The sequence below is a fragment of the Platalea leucorodia genome, assembly GCF_965183815.1.
Source record: "Platalea leucorodia genome assembly, chromosome: 22".
NCBI classification, from domain to species: Eukaryota; Metazoa; Chordata; class Aves; order Pelecaniformes; family Threskiornithidae; genus Platalea; species Platalea leucorodia.
Genome location: NC_138844.1, coordinates 5,189,400 through 5,211,969, shown reverse-complemented (window position 1 = coordinate 5,211,969; position 22,570 = coordinate 5,189,400). Strand labels below are relative to the sequence as shown.

General features: G+C 43.9%; 1 protein-coding gene across 3 annotated transcripts in view; it reads left to right on the top strand.

Annotated features, from left to right (window-relative positions):
- The window catches only part of NPEPPS (aminopeptidase puromycin sensitive), a 39,503-nt gene extending 24,001 nt beyond the window's left edge, over positions 1–15,502 (top strand). For all 3 annotated transcript variants that reach the window (XM_082331874.1, XM_082331875.1, XM_082331876.1), the window contains exons 10-23: positions 1,977–2,141; positions 3,249–3,353; positions 3,661–3,721; positions 4,536–4,645; positions 5,277–5,340; positions 5,956–6,095; positions 7,629–7,763; positions 9,239–9,458; positions 10,086–10,228; positions 11,035–11,091; positions 11,583–11,690; positions 11,945–12,100; positions 12,211–12,258; positions 14,112–15,502. In XM_082331874.1, the coding sequence (XP_082188000.1) occupies positions 1,977–2,141; positions 3,249–3,353; positions 3,661–3,721; positions 4,536–4,645; positions 5,277–5,340; positions 5,956–6,095; positions 7,629–7,763; positions 9,239–9,458; positions 10,086–10,228; positions 11,035–11,091; positions 11,583–11,690; positions 11,945–12,100; positions 12,211–12,258; positions 14,112–14,264 (1,665 nt within the window). In that variant the 3' untranslated portion in view covers positions 14,265–15,502. The remainder of the gene's footprint in view (positions 1–1,976; positions 2,142–3,248; positions 3,354–3,660; positions 3,722–4,535; positions 4,646–5,276; positions 5,341–5,955; positions 6,096–7,628; positions 7,764–9,238; positions 9,459–10,085; positions 10,229–11,034; positions 11,092–11,582; positions 11,691–11,944; positions 12,101–12,210; positions 12,259–14,111) is intronic.
- The last annotated feature ends 7,068 nt before the right edge of the window (positions 15,503–22,570 follow it).

Below are 22,570 nucleotides of genomic sequence, written 5' to 3'. Positions count from 1 at the left end.
CAAAACCCTGCAAACAGATGCTTCGATCCAAATATTTTGCAGGTTAGGAAGTTTCTTGTATTGTAAGAAACCAGTGTGTTTGGCAAAAAGAGTGTGGCTTCTGGAGCCCCAGATCTGCATTGTTCTGGCTTTTAGGCTGCCTAAATGAAGTGTGAGTGAATGGAGGAAAAACCCCAGTGTAAATATTAATTATAACACTAAGCAGAGGTTCTCAAATTTTTCCACAGTTCTGTGCCTCTTAAAATCTAGTCAACTGCATCCATTTCTGTTTGTGGTAGCACAGGTAGGAAAGCAACACAATATCTAAGTGGAAAAGTAATATTAAAGTAATATATTTTTAGGTTTTAGTACAGTTGAGCAGCTGGAAGCAAGGAAAGCCAGCATCGTGTGACTAGACAACAGTGTAGGATGCCAGCAAGTGCTGTGGCGACCATTAGTGACCCACGAACCATTTGTGGTCCTGATTATTGAGAGCTGTGGCAGTAGGCTTGAGAAAGTATCATTTAAAAGAATTTCTAAAATTTATGCTGAATTAGCTTTTTATTTTCCTTTTGAAGTTCTAGGTCTTCCAAAAATTTTCTTGAAGAATTTTTTCTCTTTGGTTATTATTTTATGTTCTGTGATGCAACTGTGAAATATGAAAAGACATTCCAATGTTACTTCTCAATTTTCAGAAAGTCAGCTTTTTCTCCTCTCTAATCTGAGGTGCATACAGCACAGCAGAAAGCCTCAGCAGCATCACTGCTTTAGTTTGCCGGTACCAGATCTTATTGGCCAGCACAAAATGCCAGTTCATCTGTAGCAAAGATAAAGGAAATCAGAGTACTTCCAGGGGAAGAAAAAGATTCGTGAGGTATTAGGTTGCCAGTGGGATAAGAGCGAAAAACAGGGAGGTGAAAAGATTTAGAAGTCCAGCCTAATTGCCCAAGAATCTGTTCTGCTGTTCCATGAATCCTCTGGTACTAATCTGTGTGTATTGGAAACAGATGCGATCAGAAATGTAAAAGAAAATTGGACAGTCTCCACTCTAAAAATAAAGCGGGGCTTATCTGTGTAGAGTTTCAGTAACAGCTTTCCTTAGTGAAATTCCACCCTCCCTGGGGTAAATGTTTCATTCATAGTAGCAGTAGTTCTTTGTAGAGCAGCTTACTGGACTGATTCTACATCCCGTTCAGGTTCTTTTACTTGAGGACCAATCTCATCATAGCCGCGCTCATCACGTTAGTCACCCCATTTACGTTAAAGAGTGGTTGGTAAGTGCAGTTATGGAAAAGGGTGTTTTCTTCCTCGGTATCCATAGCTTGTTTCCTTATCTTGCCGGCTTCAGTTAAATATTAGAAATGAAAGGAAGAATTTTAAAATGTCAATGTAACATTCTTCTCTTAAAAAAACAAAGCCCACCTTTGGCTGGCGAGAAACAACTTCTAACTGTTTACTAGAGTTCAGGTTTCCATAGTCTGGAATGCTTTTTCAGATTCCAGGTTTTCTCCTTTATGTAAACATCTTCAGCAAAAAAACAAACTCAAAACCAAATAAAATCAGTCTTCTGCAGCTGCTGCTCTTCAGTTTGGAATAGATACTGTCATTGTGTTGCCCACAACTCTGCTGCTTTACTGAACCATGGCCTTGCATGTCACTGACTCTTCTCCCTGATCTAGGTAACATTCATGGCTGTTCCCTCAGCGGCTCTGCTCTGACCTCTAGTCTAGTCTTGGGGAATTGAATTTGTTACCTGATGCAGCTCTCCGTGCAGAGTTTCTAAACTTTAAGACCGGGGAAGACGGCTATAGGGTGCTGATTACTCTTCCTGGGCCGATGACTTCTTTATAGAGAGGAATTTGTGCTTACAATTGTTACCTGTTTCTCTGATTTGTACTAAACTAGGCCATTAACAGCTTGTCTTTGCTGCAAACTTCTTGTTGATTAAATGAAGCTGTTGGAATTTTGTTCTTTATTCTGCTTTCTCATCTTCCCAGGAATGGTGGACCCATCTCTGGCTGAATGAAGGATTTGCCTCCTGGATTGAGTACCTATGTGTAGATCACTGTTTCCCAGAGTACGATATCTGGACTCAGTTTGTTTCTGCTGATTACACACGAGCTCAAGAGCTTGATGCTTTAGACAACAGTCATCCTATTGAAGTAAGTTCTGTCTTTGCTATTGTCTGCCTTTTTTTCTGTCAGCTGTGGGTAAGCTTTTTTTCCTATCAAGAAAAAAGGGAACTTTGCAGTCATTCACGATGCAAAGGAAAATCTAAGGTTGCATTTACACTTTGTGGATTTTCCTCTGCTTGAATGACTATTTCAGAAGTGAGGTTTGAGGGTCTGAAGATGGCTTCTTCTGGAGTTTTTCTGCTCTACTGACTTGAAATGGCAAAGTTGTGACCAAAACTCATCATTACTTGTGTTTTGTTTTGGTTTCTGATCAAAGTGGGTTGTTTTCTGGCCCTTCAGCACAGTGAAGTAGCTACTGACTTACTCCAGTGCTCAACGACATAAACCAAAGGGCAGCATAGCCCAAGCTACCAAACTTTGCTGGGCTTGTACTGGTTTCCGTCTGAGGCCACCTCAGGTGTTTCTGCCTTGTACTCCCAAAATGGTGAGCGGGATGCAGACAGTCTTGAAATAAGTAGGATCTAGCTGGGCTTGCTGCTTTGGAAACAAGGCAGTGGTTCAGTGATGAAGAGAAGGCGGCAGCAGCAAGCTCAATTACAGCAAAACTGGGAGCTGTGCTAAAAAGAAGACTCCCTTGTAATTCCTGGAGATCACCATGGACAAGTTTTCAGATAGCTTAGGAAATGGTTGATGTAATAGATGTTGGGAGATGACCTTGCTTTGTACAACAGGTCATTTTAGAGTGACTTACTCATTGAGTGCATTTCCTGAGTGTGCATTGTTCACTGTCCCAGAATTAAACGACTTACACTGTTTTGGGGTGTTTTGGTTTTTTTTTTCCACTTCTGGGTAAGTGTTGAACCAAAGGATTGAAGCAAAATCGCCCAGTCTATTTGATTAAATACCAAAACCTCAGTTAAAGTATGTTTAACCTAGAAACCAATCCTAACCCAGGATATATGTGAATAGGTTTAATTGACTGGGTGCAGAGATTCCACTAAGACAATTTAGTGATGGATATACGTGCGCTTTCTTCAGTGAGAAAAGTCAGCTCCTTAAACGCTAAAACAAGCAAAATCAAAATCTGATGGCAGTTAAACTTGTTCTCACTGTTAATTATCCTGTTCACCACAGGTTAGCGTTGGCCATCCATCTGAAGTAGATGAAATATTTGATGCTATTTCTTACAGCAAGGGAGCATCTGTAATCCGAATGCTACATGACTACATTGGTGATGAGGTAAAAAGTTTGTTGTTAAAAAGCCAAGTGTAGAGTGTCAATTCTTTTTACAGTCAAAAGTACCGTTTCATAAAAATATTTAAATCTCTGTATTCTGTATTTTGAAAACTTTTCTCCAACTTGTATTTGGGCTCTATTTGAACTTACCAAGGAGAAATAGGATAGTGGGAAAATATGGAAGGAGTTACAGATGTACATACTGATCCTAAGGTTCCTTGGCCGATTCTTGAATATAAATGCAGCGCGGAGGGAGGATAGAAAGGACCTTCGTTCTGGTGCCATTACATATTCAATTGTATGTTCCCAGGACTTTCGGAAAGGAATGAATTTATATTTAACGAAGTTCCAGCAGAAGAATGCTGCTACAGGTAACCGGTGGTTATTATATGCTTAAGAAAAGTGATTTCTGGAGACAAAATTTCTAGTGCTGAAGTGATGGATTCTTAAACAGCTATTTTTTCCACCTGAGAGAACTGAAATGCAAGGAAATAACTGGCTTGTTTCCAGTTTCATACAATGTGTCCCCTGCACAGCCAGAATTCAGGATCCTCTAGGGGTTCTCTGTCTCAGGAATATGCGGCTGAGGTAATCTGAAAGGGCTGCATTTACCGTTGATAACCACATCTGCGTAGTAATCTAATTTAGAAATAGAGTGTGTTGATTTGCCATGTAAGCCTTTTGCAAGCTTCCTTTTGCAGTATTGATTGCACGTGTGATTAAACAGTTCAAAGTCTTGTCTAGTATCTCACAGCGCTTTCTTTACTTAAATCTTTTTTGTGTATCAGGCGTAAATGTGGAACATCATGCTCTATCAGCCAAAACCAGTCCATGTTCGGTCAGCTCTTTCGGCATAATAGAAGAAAAACTTAAGGAAAAGATTCTTCTGTTTACCGTTTTGAATATTTAATGCTCATTTTTATTATACTTTATCACAATGTGTATTGATTGCATTTTTTTAGTAGTAAAGAGGCTTTCTTCTTCCTTCTCTTCCCCATGAGTGGTTTAAACTATTTCCTTTTTCTTGCCTGTCATGTTACAATCCGATAAAAACACAACCCAAAACACGAAGGGCAAACTGGAGTAATAATACAGCCTCCCACCCTCCAGTGCCCATATGGCATCCTTAATAGCGTCTGACGTGTCAAGACTCTGGGAGTCCTTAGTCAGACTTTTCTTCTGCAGAGGACCTCTGGGAAAGCCTGGAAAAAGCTAGTGGTAAACCTATTGCTGCTGTGATGAACACATGGACCAAACAAATGGGATTTCCACTCATTTATGTGGAAGCTGAACAGGTAAATACAACTGTGCGTTTTTCAGCAGTTCAGATCAAAAGTTCTGCCTTTAACTGTGTTTTAGGATCAAATGTAGTAGTATCCAGTTATTTAAAAAAATCTCTTTGACCAGGAGGCAGTACAGTGGGTTGCTTTGTTTAGTGACAGTTCTGTTTCTGAAGGGAGGGGAAGTGCAGCTCAGTTGAGGAACCTAGTGCAAAGCGATACGGAGTTAGTCCACAAGCGCTCTAGATCATGTGCTTGGAGGTTGCTGACGTGCCCGTTTGCTCTTTGTGTGTGAAATGTGTGTTGGGGGGAGGGAATATCTGACTTCGCTCCCTTGCCACACATTTCGCTTCTCACTCCAGTTTAATTATGCTTATTCTACAAGACTGCAGGGTGAGTGAGGATTACTGGCTGGAAGCTGAAGTCAGACAACAAATTCACAAGAGAAATAGGGCATGTATGTTTTAACAGTAACAGTGATTAATGCATTGCAATGATTCTTGAGGTAGCTGCTTATTTTGGAGGAGAATACAAGTTCCTCCATTTAACAGAGGGCACATGAATGTATTGTGATATACAGAAGTTGAGATTAGATGTTCTGATAATTCCTTTCTCTCTCTCTTTTTTTTTTTTTTTCTTCCTTCAGCAAGAAGATGACAAAGTGTTGAAGTTAGTCCAGAAGAAATTCTGTGCCAGTGGACCATATACTGGTAAGATGAGTGCTAAGAGCAGGGGTGGAGTATTCATTGCTTTTCATGCAATGGCAGCAATTTTGAGAGATGAAGCAGCTGCACTGCAGAGCAGGCAGGTGCTCTGCTTGGATTCAGGTGTTTAAGTATTTGTGAGAACTGTAGAAAATCTAAGCTTGAATGCTCTCACGCATGTGGTTTCCATGTCCTCCTTGCATGGAGAACGGCATTCATCTGCAGTCTTTGGTTGGGTTTTCGTTCCGAGATGCTTCTCTTCCGATGTCCAGTTTACGGCCCATGCTACCATCTGAGGAGCTCTGTAAGCTGCTGGTTTTATAGTAGTGCTGACATAAAAATGCCTCATATGGGAGCCAGCTCTATCTTAAGACACAGATTCCACCCGTCTTCCATGCTTATGGAAATGAAAATGTTTGGCTTGAAAGGTGATTTAGACGTTCTTGGTTTTTAACTCTAAAACTGCTGTTTTCCTTCAGATTTGGGCCTTTCTAGATTTAAATTTAAGTAGCCTTGCTTAAACTGCTGCCGAAACTTGTTTGAACATCAGGCAGGGTTTCTCAGTGTTGTGTGTATACTGTTTTTTCCTTAAGCCTTCCTTTTTATTGTTTCTTCTTTTAGGGGAGGATTTCCCCATGTGGATGGTCCCCATAAGTATTTGTACAAGTGATGACCCCACCTGTGCCAAAATGCAAATATTGATGGACAAACCAGAGCTCACCTTGGTTTTGAAAGACATCAAACCAGACCAGTGGGTGAAGGTGAGTTGTCACAAAGGAGAACATATTACTGGGAATAAGTTTGATTGTCACTGTAACGCTCCCTTGCATTTCATTTCCCTCTTCTCCCTTTTTCTTTTTTTTTCTTCCCCCCTTGCAATCTTTTCTCTCTTATGGAGGGGCCTCTCTGTGCTGCTGCTGAATATTGGCTCCTCTCTATAATGCTTGCTTAGTGTAGGCCTTTGCCTTCCAAGAGTAGCCTAGACAATGTAAACTTGAACCATTTAGGAGTCCGAGCCCAGAAAAACAGTGTGCAATTAGAGGCGGCTTTTGAGTTGAAATATGGTGGCCTTTTTTGGTATCCCATGGCAACGGCAGTTTAGTTAAAGTCCATCCTGAGCAAAATAGTCCTGTTTATCTTCCGTTAGTGTGAAGGTTTTCTACTGGCTATTGCCAGACAATTACAAATCTGCAAGTGAAAAAATTCACTGTTGGGGTCTCCTGCAGACACCAGCCGAACTGTGAATTTAGAAATTGCAAGACAGCAACTGGCTGGGACTATCGCTGTATGAACTGCTGAGGTTGAAGAGTAGTTGTTTCTAAGCCGGAGCTGTACTCTGAGAGTTGACTCCGTGAAATAACGTTAAGGGTTAGTCTCTTTTTTTAACTTTAATTAAATCTTCCTATTTAACTAACACGGGCATTCCAGCTGTCAGGCCTGCGTATTCTCTTGAATCGCCGTTATCTGTCTGGGTCCTCCCTGGTAGTAGAGAAGGGCATGGAATGAATGAACAGCTCTGAAAATGCCCTGTCTAAATGAGGGTAAAGTTTGATATTTCTGCCTGAGAAGGCAACGATCCGGCTCCCTCCAAGGTGAATTTGGGGGACTGCTGGCTGCGAAGGCTGTCAGTCTGTCAGGTTTTTAGTTAGTGCCATAGTCCTGAGGACTGACCAAAATCGCAGCAGCAGCAAAGGGGGCGACTTCCTGATGAGCTCAGCAGTCGTTTTGGTTTATGCCAGGTACTGTTGTTCAACCCACCACAATATTTGACCGTCTACACTAAAACGCTAGTAGGTAGCAGCATGTAGCCAGTGTAGTTCATCAGGCTTACTGACCATGACTTGCTTTTACACTGGGCAGAGGTGGTTGCTCTCCTTTCTTAAGAAAATGGTTCTCTCTATCAAAATTGAATGGAGCAGGTTGTGGGAGAGAGGCTACAAAAGTTAGGATTCTAGCACCTGCAGTCTCCTGCATTGTATCTTCTCAGTGCATTACTACCCTTACTGCAGTTAGGAGCTACCCCTAGAAGAGAAGTTTCTCTTTTCTCCTTGCTCCTAGTTTTAGCTCTAGCCTGTGTTTCTTTGTCATCTCTCTTCTTCTGTTCCTCTTCGTGAGCATTTCTTCTTTGAAATCTTAAGTCTTTCTCCCTTGTGATTTGTTTTTCCTTTTTATTTAAATGATAGTGACTGACTTCTCTGAGCTGTGATGCTTTGAGAAATTTCTGGTGGTTCAAAAATAAAAAAGCATTTCCTTATTTCTTCCTTTTAACGTTTTACTCTTTTGGTACATTTCAGTTAAACCTTGGAACAGTAGGGTTTTACCGTACTCAGTATAGCCCTGACATGCTGGAGAGTTTAATACCAGCCATCAAAGACCTCTCCCTACCCCCTGTGGACAGGCTTGGCCTGCAGAATGATCTTTTCTCTCTGGTAAGCAACCCTTTGCTATTCTGTGTACTAGTGAGAGCTACAGTAACTGCAGAAATCCCTGTCTGAAGAGTCAGCCTCGGTTTCTGGAGGCAAAGTGCCTTTGGGATTACTGCACGCATCTAGCTATTAATTAGCTTGACAAGTTCTAATTTGTGTTATAAGACAAACCCTATGGAACCACTCTGTCTATAACTCCTGTCACACTTTCTCTGTAGGGGTGTATTATACTATAGGTTTTTGTAAAAAATTAAGTGTTTTGAGGACTTGCCTTCTTTTAACTCATCAAAATAAGGATATTTTAATGACCCCCTCAATGACTTTATCAAATGCTATCAGCACCATGTCCTGTATTCAGTTGGGCTTGTTAAAACTGTCCTCCACTGGAGGATGTGGCTGTTGAGGATTCTTACTGTTTGAAAGCAAGAGATTACCCCCAAAACAGGTGTTGCTAGCTCTGACCAATTAGTTACTGTACTCTGTATTTCAGATTGCGCTTTCTTATTCCTGCTAGTCAGCAAGTATATGGAAGCTTTTTAAAAATATGGGTTTGATACCCTGCCTCTCTAGCTTCAGAGCTTGTAACTCTTGTCATGGTTTAGTTGAAGGCATTTGAAACTGTAGCCTGAGTCATTTCCCAGATGTTGCAAAACTAATGGGACAAAAAAAATTGATCAAATAATACACGTGGGAACCTTGTGTTAGACTCCTATTTTGTTTTCGGTTTTAATCATGTTTTTATCATAGGTGAATTTAGCTTAGGTAATAAAAATTGATCTTCACCTCTTTTCTGGTGCCATAAATTCTGATCTAGTTCCAGATTAACAAAAATCCGAGCCACCTGGTCGGAGATACCTACTGTAGGTATTATCAACGGCACGAAGCATAGAAGTGTTTTCATGGTGCTATGAAGCAGTTCACATAAAGTTTTCCTGGCAGTGGTGGAAAGGCAGTACTTCTTGTACTAATTGACGGGAAGCAGGAAGCAAAAACGACTTCTGCAGTTTTATACTCTCAATTTAATGAAGAGCAAAATTTAAATCTCTAAATCTTTACAGTTTTTAGTTAAAATAAGATTTTGGTGGGTGTAATATCTGGCTGAGAATAACTCTGGGGGTTTGCTTTTTCTTGCCAGTGTTGCTGCAGTTTTAAGTCACTTAATCTCCATGTCTGTTTCTTGTTTGCAAAATGTGCTTTATAATTATATAGTTGTTATATAATTATATATAACATATATTATTATGTCTCCTTGTAAAGTGCTTACCTGTGTATAAAAAGTATTGTGCCTTGAGCAGACAGCTCAGGTGCTTTGACTAGTGGTAACTCACCTTGGCAGAATCCCACAACAGAGAAAATAGAGCGTGTATGTGCAGGCTGTGCAAACTGAACAGGGACAACTGTAACAATAACGTGATGAGCTATTAAACATCTTAATTCTGTTTGGAAGTAAGATTAATCTCTGTCTTTTCCTCTCCCAGGCCCGAGCTGGAATCATTAGCACTGTAGAGGTTCTAAAAGTCATGGAAGCTTTTGTGAATGAGCCCAATTATACTGTGTGGAGCGACCTCAGCTGTAACCTGGGGATCCTCTCAACTCTCTTGTCCCACACAGACTTCTATGAGGAAATCCAGGTGTTCGTGAAAGATGTCTTTTCACCAATAGGGGAGAGACTGGGATGGGACCCCAAACCTGGAGAGGGTAGGAAACTTATGCTGTGAAATCCAGTACTGGTTTTGGAAAACTCGTGTGTAAAATAAGCCATCAAGATTTTGGGAAAGGGGAGAGAAGGGAGGAAGAAGAGTCTGAAGTAGGCATTCAGGGGTATTTTTATACTTAAAAACAGACAGACAAACACAAAACCCCAAATAAACACTTTGTTATCAGGCACAAGTTAAAATGGTAAAACTTTTCCCTACCTGGTCACTGACTGTTAAAAATTCCCTGCTCCAGCTTTGCATCTGTTGGAGTGCATGAAACTTATTAGACTGCAAGGATGGAAAGCCATGTACGTGCATGTTTACTTGTCCTAGTCAGTCCTGTTGTAGACGCAAATGGTTAATGTTACTGACTTAGCTCAGGTTACAGGCCTAGCCTGTTGTATTCGGGCCAGAATCATCTTTCCCTGACCCTCTTGCTGTAAAAAAATCAATGCGTTCTCCAGTTGGTGCCAAGGATAGTGAGAAAAGGTCTAGTTTCTTTAGACACCCTCAAGCATGTGGAAGGATTGTTATACAGCTCTGCCGTGATCACTCTAGGTGGAAGAATGCTTAATTGCTGAATTGTGTCTCCAAATAATAATTTTTTTTCTTCCTACTCGCTCATTAGGTCATCTAGATGCCCTTCTGAGAGGTCTGGTCTTGGGCAAACTAGGAAAAGCTGGGCACAAGGCAACATTAGAAGAAGCCCGACGCCGATTTAAGGACCATGTGGAAGGAAAACATGTGCTGTCAGCTGATCTGAGGAGTCCTGTAGGTTATTGTAAATTTTGGTTCCAAAAAGGTTGTCCCCACTCACTTAGCACTGTGTGCACTGAACTTTTGTATTTCCAAGAACAGGGAGGATAGAGGAAACCAGTATCAAGGTTTGAGAACAATTGGTTTTGGCAGAGGTGGTGGGAGCTTGGATAAGTCCAGTTATGAAGAAAATGATACTGGGGAGCGTGGTACAAACATCCCCGTGTTTCTTGATTCAAGTAAGCCTCACCTGTCCTGGCCAATACTTAGTCATAACTCATAAGCTCAGCTGTACCCCTGTTGACTGCCATGGCACAACTCTGGTCTCTAGATTGTGTTGCTTTTTGGGTTTTGAAGACTGTTGAAGTGCAGGGCTGAACCCGAGCTGACTTCTACTCATTTACATCCATCCGTGACCAGCCTACATCCTCCAGGTTTAAAAGCACCGTGGCAAACTGCAGGGACCGTGGAAGAGCTCTGGAGGTGTCAGCTTGGCCCTGCAGAGCACAAAGTCTTAACTGCAGTGGATACGGATTGAGCGTATGTGAACCGCTTACTAGCTAGGTGTTGCGTCGTACAAAGATTTCTTGTTCTGGTGTTTTGCTGTGGTTGAAATTGCCAAAATTATGCTGAAATTGAGGAAGAGATAGAGGAGTTGATGCATCTTTACAATTCAGCCTTAAAACATAGAAGGGATCAGTGCTGGTATCTTCCAGATCTGTTTGCTTGTCTGAAATCTAACCCAAATATGTAGAAATTGATTGTTGCATTTCTAAAAGTGTGGTTTTTGAAGGACCTTCCTTGTTTATGCTCTATCTTAGGTATATGTAACTATTTTGAAGCATGGAGATAGTACTACTTTAGACACTATGCTGAAGGTGAGTGCACACTCTGTTGTTAACACTAACAGCTTATGCAATGAAAAGCTAAATATTCCACCCTACAAGTTCCTCTAAGATGTGGTTTATCTGCACACAGGCTCAATCCGATGTTTTACGGATGACGTGAGCACTAAGGCTTCATTATGGTGTTCCTTGGGCCGTGTGTAGTGTGAAATTGCCACCTAGTGGATTGCTGCATCTCTCATTTTAGGATTATTTTTCATTGCTTGGAGGCACGGTCCTACTTGACCTTCTATAAACAGTGGTGAAGATCAGTTTATTACTAATGGTACTTTGTGCTGATGTATGTGTAATGAGGTCCGTAATGTGGATAGCTGAAGGATGATTCACGAACAAGTTCAATTTGTCACATATTAGGCTTGAAGACTAATCTAGTAGCTCTAGCGTATACAGCAAGTTCAGTAGCGCTAGGTAAGAAGTCAGCATTTAATACCCCGCGCTAATATTATTCACTTTTGGCTTTGAAGCTTCACAAGCAAGCGGACATGCAGGAGGAGAAGAACCGAATTGAACGAGTTCTTGGAGCCATCTCTCAACCAGAACTGATTCAAAAAGTTCTCACCTTTGCACTTTCGGTAAGTTATTGGAAAAGCTGCTGCTTCCCTACCTCATGAGAACGAGAAGTGCGTTCAGAGCACTTGGTGATAGAGCCCTGTGCGCATATAGCGCGCTAGAATAGGCGGAATAGTCTTAACGATTAAATCTTTTGAGTTGTATGTTAAAGTTTTGGGGGGGAGAAAACAGACAGATTCAGCGTAGAAATGCATAAAGCCAACATGCTGTATTTGTTGAAACAGTCTTGAATGCTTGTCTACCTTTCCATCTGCAGGAAGAGGTACGTCCCCAGGACACGGTATCTGTTATTGGTGGAGTAGCTGGAGGCAGCAAGCAGGGGAGGAAAGCTGCTTGGAAATTTGTAAGGGACAACTGGGAGGAACTTTATAATCGATACCAAGGTGGATTCTTAATATCCAGACTAATAAAGGTACGCGCAGCTGTGAGAAAAGTCCTGTGCACATACGTGACTAAAACTAAACTGTTATATCTGAAATGCTAAATGCTTACCCTCGGTTAATATTTTTTTTTTTCCTTCAGCTAACAGTGGATGGATTTGCAAATGATAAAATGGCTGCAGAAGTTAAGGTAAGAAAATTTAATTAAAGCAGTGATTAACTTCATCTGTGACAAACATTGCGTGCTCTAGACTGTAGGCACCTGATGGAAGAGCCATGAGTTTCTAGGTGGTTTTTGGTTTTCAGCTGTGGCTCTGCCTCTGACTATTTTGACTGCTGCCAAGTCCCTGAATTGCACTGCTTTAGGTTGAGTTATTTTATTCAAATGTCTTAAATTAGCATTTTCACAAAGTCATGTCCAACTTCAGTGATTTCTATTTCATTAGCTTCACTCATTGAAACTTTTTGTAAAAAATCCAGCACGGTTTGTGACAGTGGTTTTGAGACACCCCAAAAGACAACCTTTAAAGATAGTTCAGCAAAACTCGTAGTTGTTACAACTTCCCTAGTAAGCTGAGGCTTACACCAGCACTTTGTTCCTCCCCAGACCAACATGGCACATTTGGGGCTGACTGCGTTAGCACCCAGGGACTCCTGGGGGAATTAACGTGGCAGAAATTGGCTAAATTTCATACCGTAGGTCCAAGTTTTATGTGGTTGGTTGTGCTGTGCGCTAGGAGCGAGGCTTCGACACAAGGCAGATTAATGTGTTTGCAGAGAGTCTGTCTTGAAGTTGGTGGCTCAAGGTGATTTCATTACTGGACTCAAGCATCCCCTCTGACTTGGGAGTGTAGGCGCTGGTCTTGGTAGCGTTTTTAAAAATATGCGTAGGTTTTGCTATTTACTCTTTGCCCGCACTTTTACAGGGTCTCCTTCTTGGAAGAAGAAACTTAAAAATATGGCCCTTAATTATCACTTTCCTGTTAAGGAAAACACTCAGGAGGAATTCTTATTTCAAAGATATGCTGAGCCATGAGCTCTATCTATCTTTTTTTATCATTTAGTGATCTCTTCTTAGAAAAGATTTAGTAGCATAAGTGATTTTGCAGAGAAATCTTGCACTATAGTTAATTTTTTTTCTTAAGGAACACTTTCCAAAACATTTACCAGAACAATCATCCATAACTAAATCATAACTACTTTCCAAGAGCACTTCCTGAGACGGCACACTTAGCTTTTAGCTGGAGTACTTGACTTGTCTGAGTCTCGATGTCACCTTGTAGCGTACATTAGTGGGAGGTGATCTGCCAGATACTGGGAAAAGCCTGCTTGTGCGACGATGGGGGATGACTCCCGGCTACGCCAGCTTATTCTACCCTTTAACCAACTGTAAAGTGCAAAGTCACAGCTGCCTCTGGTGCAGTTTCTTCAGCTATTTGCAGCGGATCGATATTGTTGATTCTGGAGGAAGAAATGTGAGAATATTAAGCAAAACTCTTGAGTGCTGCTGGTGCTTGGAGGTCATTATGCAGCTTGGAAAGAGGCCTAGGTAGAATGCTAAGAAATCTGATACGTAGACAAATGCTTTTGCAAAATGGCATTAGGCTTCCGTTAGTGTCTTCTTCCAAGTATCCAGAAATACACACTTGATTTGCTGCTCATTTGTTGCCTCCCAATGAGACTGAATTCATCGCTTCAAGTGCCGCTTGCTGTCCCTGGCAGCAAGGACAAGACAGGACAGGAGGCAGCGTTTGGGCTAGATTGTAGAAATGCTCCTGTGGCTTTCCTTTAGCAGAGGAACGGAGGCATTTTGCTGTTCCCACTCTGTACTTGGGACTGCACGTCTTGCAAACTCAGCAAGCACCCTGCTTGTTTTTCAGAGTCTGTGGTGCTGCTGGGAGCAGACAGCATGAAATGTAGCCAGACAAGGAACATACTTCACAAAAGCGTTTCTAGATAACCTAGGGAATTTGGTGATTTAAAAATATAATCTTGTCTATGCCTGTTTATACCCTTATGGATGGTTGTCTGCTTTTTGTACAGGCCTTCTTTGAGAGTCACCCAGCTCCATCGGCAGAACGCACTGTCCAGCAGTGCTGTGAAAATATTCTGCTGAATGCAGCTTGGCTGAAGCGGGACGCCGAGAACATCCACCAATATTTTCTGCAGCGCAAGGCCCCACCAGCCATGGTGTGAATCTGTGCATGCCACTGCTGCAGTCCTGCTGCCGCCTCATGGGGAGAGGGAGGAGCTACCCAACAGCTGATTCATATGCCAAGAATTTGGAGTCTTTTTCTCAAACCAATGGGGATTGGACAATGAATGTAGTTAACTGGTTCCTGCTCACACTCCAGATTTAAATTCTATTAAAATTATCAGCAATTCAGCAAAAAAAAAAAAAGAAAAGAGAGAAAAATCTGTAAATATGATAGTAATAAAATAGAGCATAACAAAACTGTGAAACTTCCTCAAGCCTTGTCAGTGGTTAAAATATTTAACACCCCCCTCCTGACACTCTTATTGACAGATGTTCTGTTTTTTACACCCTCCCCCAGCCCTCCCCAAAAAAAGGAAACCAGTGGTTTCTAGGTCAGTGGGATTTTGTGGAGAGTCTGGGGCAAGAATGAGCGTTGTGTGGAACAGGTCACTCGGAAAGGCAGGTAGCTGGTATAACATAGAGTCTGTGCATCATTCTAAGTGCAAGGTTTTGGGGAGATGTTCCTGCAACCCCCCCCCAAATCCAAGGATAGTAGGTTCCCTCCCTTTTGTGTTACCTCTCAGCAAAAAGAAAAATGTTCTGTTGCTCTTCGGTTTTTCTCCTCGGTTCCACTTGCTGATGTCCTTCTTAGAGATAATGGAATTGTATGGAAACATCTTTCATAGCCACATTAAATAAGAGAAAGATTCATGTGATTTTTTTTTTTTTTTTCTTACTAAATTGCACCCTCAAAATGCATGCAAATGAGGAGACAACTACCGTGTGACTGGTTCTCCTGGCTGCTGTTAGGGCAGGTCTCTTCCATTCAAGACACCGTTACTTGTCTAAAAGATCCAGCTTGTTCAATCTCCTCATGGCTGTAGCAACACTAGCTTTTCGTTCCTTTCTGTGATGTTGATGGTAATTTGATTCAGAAGCCTTAAATTAGTGATGACTGGCGTGATGATGAAGTCTAAGCTGTGTGCCATCATTTACTTCACAAACAGCGTGGTCTACTAACCAGACACAACACCCTCTAATACAAAGGTTGGAGTTCCATATATTTTTTTTTTTTCTTTAACAGGAATTCATATTTGGTGTGGCTTAACTGTATTTCAGAAGGTCATCAGACTAACTGTCAGACTGCTTCCCTGAAACATTTTTGTGCTATTGTTTAAAAAAAAAAAAAAAAAAATTAAAACAGTTGGCGTTAATAAAAATGTCAATGTGAAATTCACGTCCTGATCTTGTGTTCTGTTTGAAGCCTGAAAGAGTGTTGCTGCTTTCAAAGGACCTAAACCTCTGAGGGAACAGCGGAGGTCGCGTGTCGATGGTGCCTTTAACAGCCCCACGGAAAACCTTGTTCTCAGCCTTCTCCTCTTCTGCTGTCAGTGCTAGGTCTTAGGGCAGCTGAATGAGCACATACCATACTGATCGTAAGTAGATCTTGTGTAATCGGAATAAAGATTGGAGTCAAGCACTAAGGAATTAACCAGGAGAGAATTTGGAAGGTAAAGGAAAGGGAAAATAATTGTGAACAAGCAAATTTCTATTAAACAAACCTGAAAAGTTGAGGGACTCTGCAAGAGGGAATAGTATTGTGCAAATGCTGCTGATGCCAAGCGCGATGAGCCGGGGCAGGGATACGCACCAGAAATGGGCGAGTTTATAGCTAGCAGAGCGGCGGTGCTCTCGAACGGTACCGCACTGGTTGGTGTGCCTAGGGCTAGTGTGGCTCCACGGTCAGAAACGGGACTGAAACGGGAATTCTCTTTGTCCTGAGTCATATCTGGTAACTTGACTGATGGTTTTTTCCTGCTGTCAGCACTGCAGAGCCAATGTAATTTCAGAAGAGTAAGCTGGTTTCTCTTCTGCTTCTTGCACATTGACAAAATAACATGCAAAGTTGCGATTCCAGCATGACTGGTGATGTATGAAATGAGAAGTACTGTAGCTGCAAGTTGAGGTGATCTTGTTTTGACTTTAAACAATGCAAATGACATGCAAGCAGTTGAAGGAGAGTGACAAAAATAACAAGCTTGTGGTCAGTGAGCAAACTGAATAGTTTCAGCAGACTGACTAGTCCTAATCGCTTCTGCATGCAAAGAAAGTAGATTTTAATTCTTCATGAAAGTAAGTTTGGGATTTGTCCACTTAATATGAAATCTTTTTTTTTTTTTTTTCCATTGGAGGCAAACGGATGCTCAGGAGAGGGTCAGGACAAGAACAGCAAGCGTTATTGCGGATGAGGGAAGAGACAAAATGGGGCTCACGTGATGATTCGCGAGGACATTGCCCGTAAGAATTGAGCGTATTCGCTAGGGCTGTTGAGGGTGCGGTGTCCCAGCACACATCAGGGACACCTAAATGATACCGAAGGTAGCTTTTAACAAGGACTCCGCTGTATCTATTCAAGCGAAACACGTTTGAAGAAACCTTGGTGTATTCTTTCTTCCCTCTCGGGCAGTTTCATTGGTTTCTGTGTCAAATCTTAGATAAAGACCTAAACTATGCAGGTAGTAGTGGGGTCCTTTACTCCTAGTACAGGCCTATAATGGAAATAAAAGCAATACAAGTTCTCCCAGCAGCAGCAGGAGTTCGCCTCCATGTCTCTTATCACTGTCAGATAGTTCTGCCTGGATGAGTCCTGGTGATTGAGCGATGACAAAAAAAATCTGCAATGATTCTTGCTCACAAAAACATCGGGGTGAAAATCTCCTTCAATGTCTGGAACAGAAAGGTTTTCTTAACGATTAAACTTACTGCACGCACCCAGCTCTTCACTGAGAGGGCGGGCGGTCGCTGGAACGGGCTCCCCGGGGAAGTGGTCGCGGCACCAAGCCTGGCAGAGCTCAAGGAGCGTCTGGACGATGCTCTTAGTCATGGTTTAGCTTCAGGTGGTCCTGCGAGGAGCAGGGAGCTGGACTCGATCCTTATGCGTCCCTTCCAACTTGAGATATTCTATGGTTTATTGCTCCTTTAACTTACTTTTTTGATACAGTGCTAGTACCTGGCTTGAATCTTGGCATTTACAAGTAATCTTGTCCTTTTGCCTTCTGTTTGCCTCCCTATCCCCCCTCCCACAAAACCCCAAAAAGCTTTCTTTAGTGAGCACCCCCCTGCCTAGGAGGCAGCAGAGTTGTTCCAAAATACACGACGTGCGTCACCGTTACCTTGCCCTTGTTCTTCGCAGTTTCAGGTAGACTTACGGAAACTACTTCTTGCAGGCCTCGCTTTTGGTTTCTGTGGCAGACAGGTCGGCCGTGCTGTGCCCAAGGTGCCTTGCCATAAAGATCCCCCTTGAAACAAGTCGGAGCTTGATTCCTGCGAAGGTGGAGCATTGGTCTGATAAAACATGGGTCGATACAGCCAGGTTGCGAGTCAGGCTTTTGCCTAGCGAGCTGTCGTACTGCTGTGCCAAAGCTGCTCGCTTGAATTTCAGGCGATCAGGCCTGGGATGGCTGCTGCCCTTACTGCAGGGCAGTAAGTTCCCGCTCCTGTGAGCCGAGGCAGCGGTTTATGAAGAAAAACATATCAAAGCAACCGAAATGACTTGATCTTGATGAGAGGATCCGTGAGTGACTTGTGCAATGTTCTTTTAGCCTTGAGATTAAAGAGTTAATTCATATTTTAAAATAATTTCTGAAACACCTCCATGCTGCAGATTGTTGGGGGCTTGGAGGAAGGGGACATGGTTGGGGAATAGTTTGGTTTTCACCTGTCCTTTTTTAAAAATTGTTTCCCTAATCATCTTGCAGTGGTCACGGTTAGATGTAGCAGCCTCGGCTAGGTGGATCTTCAGCTTGAGATGTGTCCTTTTTTTCTACCCTATCAGCTTTAAATAATTGCATTTGAGTTTTAGGGAAATCTCAATGTGTTCATTTCTTTGCTTTTCTTAGCCAGGGCAGTAAAAATAATGAAAGTAGTTGAAATCTAGTTGGTGTTGGTTGCGACTGGAAGCAGACACGAAGCCAGTTTGATACTGAGCCAGTACGAAATGGTCAGGCACCTGCACTGCGTTTGGCCCCGTGACACCGAAAAGCTGAGCTTCAAATAAGCTGGAAATGGAGTTTTTTGGAATTGGTTTTAGGAATGCTTACGGTGGGTGGAGGACTGGTGGCCTCCTGCCCTGCCGTTGCTGACGCGGATCCAGTCCTGCCGCCGACACAGCCAGGTTTGCTCAGAAAGCGTCCCCTCCACTTAAAAAATAATAATAATGGCACGTGTGAACTCTCCAAAGCAATTTGGAAAAGGCGAGTTTTGTAATAACAAAAATACACATTCCTATACGTAGTCATTGCTTTGATGTTTGCAAGACTCTTACACATGGGATAGAATAATATTTAATCTGTCGGGAAAAAGGCACAAGCTTGCCAGGCGGATGTGGAATTAGCTGGGGAAAGTAAGTTTCGGAATCCGGTTTACTCTCCAAAAATACCCAGATTTCAGACCAAAATTTTCTCTAGCATAAGTGGAACTGCAGCCTCTGGAAAGACACGTTATTTGCTTCAGTGAATGCCAGGCTCTTTTCCCAAACATACTCGTGTTAAGAGTATGCTCCATATTTTAAATTATAGTGAAATTAAATGGTGTACAGCAAAAAAATAAGCTCGTGAACCCTTTGAAAAACAATAAAAAAAAACAGCAAAACCCTAAACTTGACTTCCCAAATCCTTCTCTAACATGTACCTACTTGTTTCTGTACAGGGTCATGAGATGCAGCGAGGTCTCGGTGTTATCCACCAACTGTCCCTGTGACCAGCGCTTATATCGCTGTGTTTCAGAGACGTCACCCCCCTGCTCTGGTACAGGTACCTTAACCCACGCAAAATACCTGTACGAGCGACAGTGCTCTGTGACGGGCGATGGATAAATGCATCTGGGCACCAGGATCAGAACAAGGCTGACGGCAGCCGCGGGATTGATACCAACCTGCGCGAAGCCCTCTTCTGCGGCCGGGCGGACGCTGGGTAGTGACGGAGGACCACGCGCGGCTTCTCCTTCAGTGACGATGGCAAGATGAGCATCCTTCCACCCCAGCGAAGGCAGGACCAAGCAGCAACAAGTGATCAAAACTCCAGCTGAGCAGCGGCTGGCTCACTGACCTCTACTTGGGCTCTTCCAGACTTTATTACAGGAGAGCTCAATTTGCTGTGCTAAATTCGTGGTGTAAGGTTAAAATTATTCAAGTGAAAACGTGTGGGGGAAAATACATGCATGTGCCAAGCCTCAGAGCCAAAGAGGACAGTGTGCTGTGTTCCACTGTAATCTTTTTCACTGGGTTGATATTGTGGACTCATTAACTTTTCTCTTACAGGGACTCAAACCAGGAAAGAAAAGTGAGGTTGTTTTAAGACTGAACATAACCAAAGTGCTTGGAAATCATTCCCTCTAAGGAAGGAAGACCAGGTGAGTGCCTCTGCTCAGCCCTGTGTAACTTAAGTCATCTGTGCCGGCTGGATTTCATCCAGTTTTTTTCAAAACTCGATTTCATCACCTGACTGTTAGGAAAACGCATCTTCTCTGTGCAGCACGTAAGTCAGCCTTCAGGCTGCTCCAGCAAGGTGAGACAGCGCGCAGAAAGTCACCGTGTTGCTGCAGTCCAGTGTTAGAGAAATGTTGAGTGTTAAGCAGCCTTTAACGGAGGCAAGGCCGCACCTGGTGCCTGTGTTGTCCTTTCAGTGCACGTGCTCGTTTGTGTAAATAATCTTGTTCTGGATTCCTGTGTGAACTCCTTAAACCTGGCGTCATCTAAACTCTGCTTGATTTATGGTGGTTTTTTAGAGCTTTCCACTGAACTCCAAGCTCTGGATATAGACAAAATCACGGATAGTTCCTGTCCCTTGGAATTTCTGTAGGATTTTCTGAGAAACCTGAAGGTCCCGAGCAGCCTCAATAGACTTGGGCAGGGGAACCTGGTCACCTCGTTCTTGTTCTAACCGTTTCACTGGCCGACACAACCCCCAGTACCCTGACTGTCCCTAGGGTTGTTCCAAAGGTCAGCAACTTTTCAGCCTTTCTTGCCCAGTTTCTGTAGTCAGTTTATGAAAGCGGGAGATGATATAAGCGTCTGTAATGTGAATGCTGAGTATGCCATTTATGGCAATGAGGAGAAAAACAGTGCATCTAACTCGAGTTTACAGCTCCAGCCCGAGCACTACTGGGGGGAGCTGACTCCGCGGTCTCACTTATCCTGATTTTACACTGGGTTTTCATTGGTACCGAGGCCAGATTTGTACAAAATTCTTCAATCCCTCTCTCTCTCCCTGGCTTTCCTACTGGAGCAGTCCCCTAGGGAAAGTCATCCTGGTCAGCAACACGGAAGGGTTGTAAGGATGAGGGAAACTGCGCTTGCTGAGGCACCGCGCGCTTCTGGGCTGTGTTGTAGAGCTTAGGGGTTGGGAGGGGAACAGAGAAGCATGTTGGAGCAGGACGGTGTTCAGCTAACCCCAGCAGCAAGCTGCAGCTGCCTGAGGCTCCTCCGTCCCTGCCTTGTCCCTCCTCCCCTCTGGGGAGTAGCTTCGAGAGAGTGAGTTTCACCCGATTTCAACCCAAATGCTGCTCGGTGAGTTGACTTTGATCTGCTAGCAGAGGCATACTACAGAGCGGCAAAGAGGGCTGTACGCGAACTGAACTCCATTCCTTCAGGCTGAATAACGTGTCCGTTCTGTTCCGTGAGTCAAGCTGTAAATAGTAATTGGTCTTAAACGAGTCAATGATGCGAACACTTTACAACTCTGCCCATCCGGACTCCTCCGCTGGTGCAGGTTTACCAGGGAGCAGCACCCCTCTCTCCTGCTAGCACCGCGTGCCGTGGTCGCGCTGCCCGTGCCTCCGCATCCTGCGCTCCCTCGCTGTCTTATCTTGGAGATCTCAAAGCTTTGCAGTCGCCAGCGAATGCAGTCCCCGTCCACCTTCCAGAGGTTAGTCTCGGCTTTGTTTTTCCAGCTGGAGTGGCTGAGACAGATGCAGGCAAGACACCGTAAGAACATGCAAGAAGATGATGGCAGCAGGACAAACAGAATTCAAATCCTGACATCTGGACCTATTTTAGCCCTGCTTGTAACTGCATTAAACCTGCCAGCGTGACACTTAGTACTCCTCATCCAGAGATCTCAAAGCACTTTACGAAAGAAGCTGATACGGATTTGTCCCCATTTTAAAATCGACTCAAGGCATAGGTAGACAACAGAAGTTTTCCAAGGTTCTCCTGCAGGCCGCTGGCAAAGGTAGGGACAGTATCTAGGTCTCCTGAGCCCCAGAAAACCAGTCTGTTCCTGTAACCTGAATTTCTTCAGGGGAATGATGAATCTTTTTTTGCACAGCTGTGGGGACGAGTCCACTTCCTCAGCAATGAATAAGGCCGGTCCTCAGGGGCCAGCGCTTGCGTTGCTCTACAGCATAAGGCTTTTCCTTGGGCAACAGCTTGTGTGTGTGGGGGGAGAACTGTAGTAGTATGGGACGGGAGGGCCTGGAGGCATCAAGGATGAGTTAGACTGCTTTTCCCCATTTTCCACTTTGGAGAGAAGCCTGCCTGGGACTTCAGCCCAGGGAGGAAGCGGCGGTGGCGGCGCTGGCCTCTGGACGCTGCCGCACCTCTGCATCTCCTGGGCTCGAGAAGGTCACGGGGCACCCGAAGCCGAGACGGCGCTGCTGTGCCCACGCCTGATGCCCCTCTCTTGCAGCCGGTTGATAAATGCAGTTGTTTGCAGCTGAAAGGAAGGCGTGCCTTTAGCTGCAGGACTGACTCCCTGTGTGCTGCGCGGGGCAGGAACGTGACTGGCAGGACAGCCCGGCACGCTGACGATGCCAACTATTCCCAACTATTCGTAACTCAAGAGTTTTCCCCTGCTGCGGCCAGCTAAGCTTCCCCTCTCCCCCTCATTTACCCGCTCCAAGACGGCTGCATTCGATCAGATCCCATTTCTGGAGCGCATCCCTTTCCCAGGAAACCGAAATCTATTCCGAGCAAAGAATGATTAATCAAAGACGCCCGGGAATGGCAGAGCCAAAGGCGCGGCTGGAGCCGAGCTTGGGCTCTCCCGCGGCAGCAGGGCTCATCCCTGCTCCTCGGCCTCGCTGGGCGCCCGGTACTTGTCCCTTCTCCCTCTGCCCTTCGGATTTAGTCCTACGCACAGCCGATTCCGTTACTAACGGCGAGGCGCGGAGGCTGCCCGTACCTGCCTTTCACTATTCAGCGACGCCTTTGCCCTGCCTTCCTCCTCCTCGGCTCTTCCCTTTGCCTTTTCCCTCTGACGCCACCGCCCCGTCCCCGCCTCGGTCGGGCCAGACCGGGGTGCGGAGG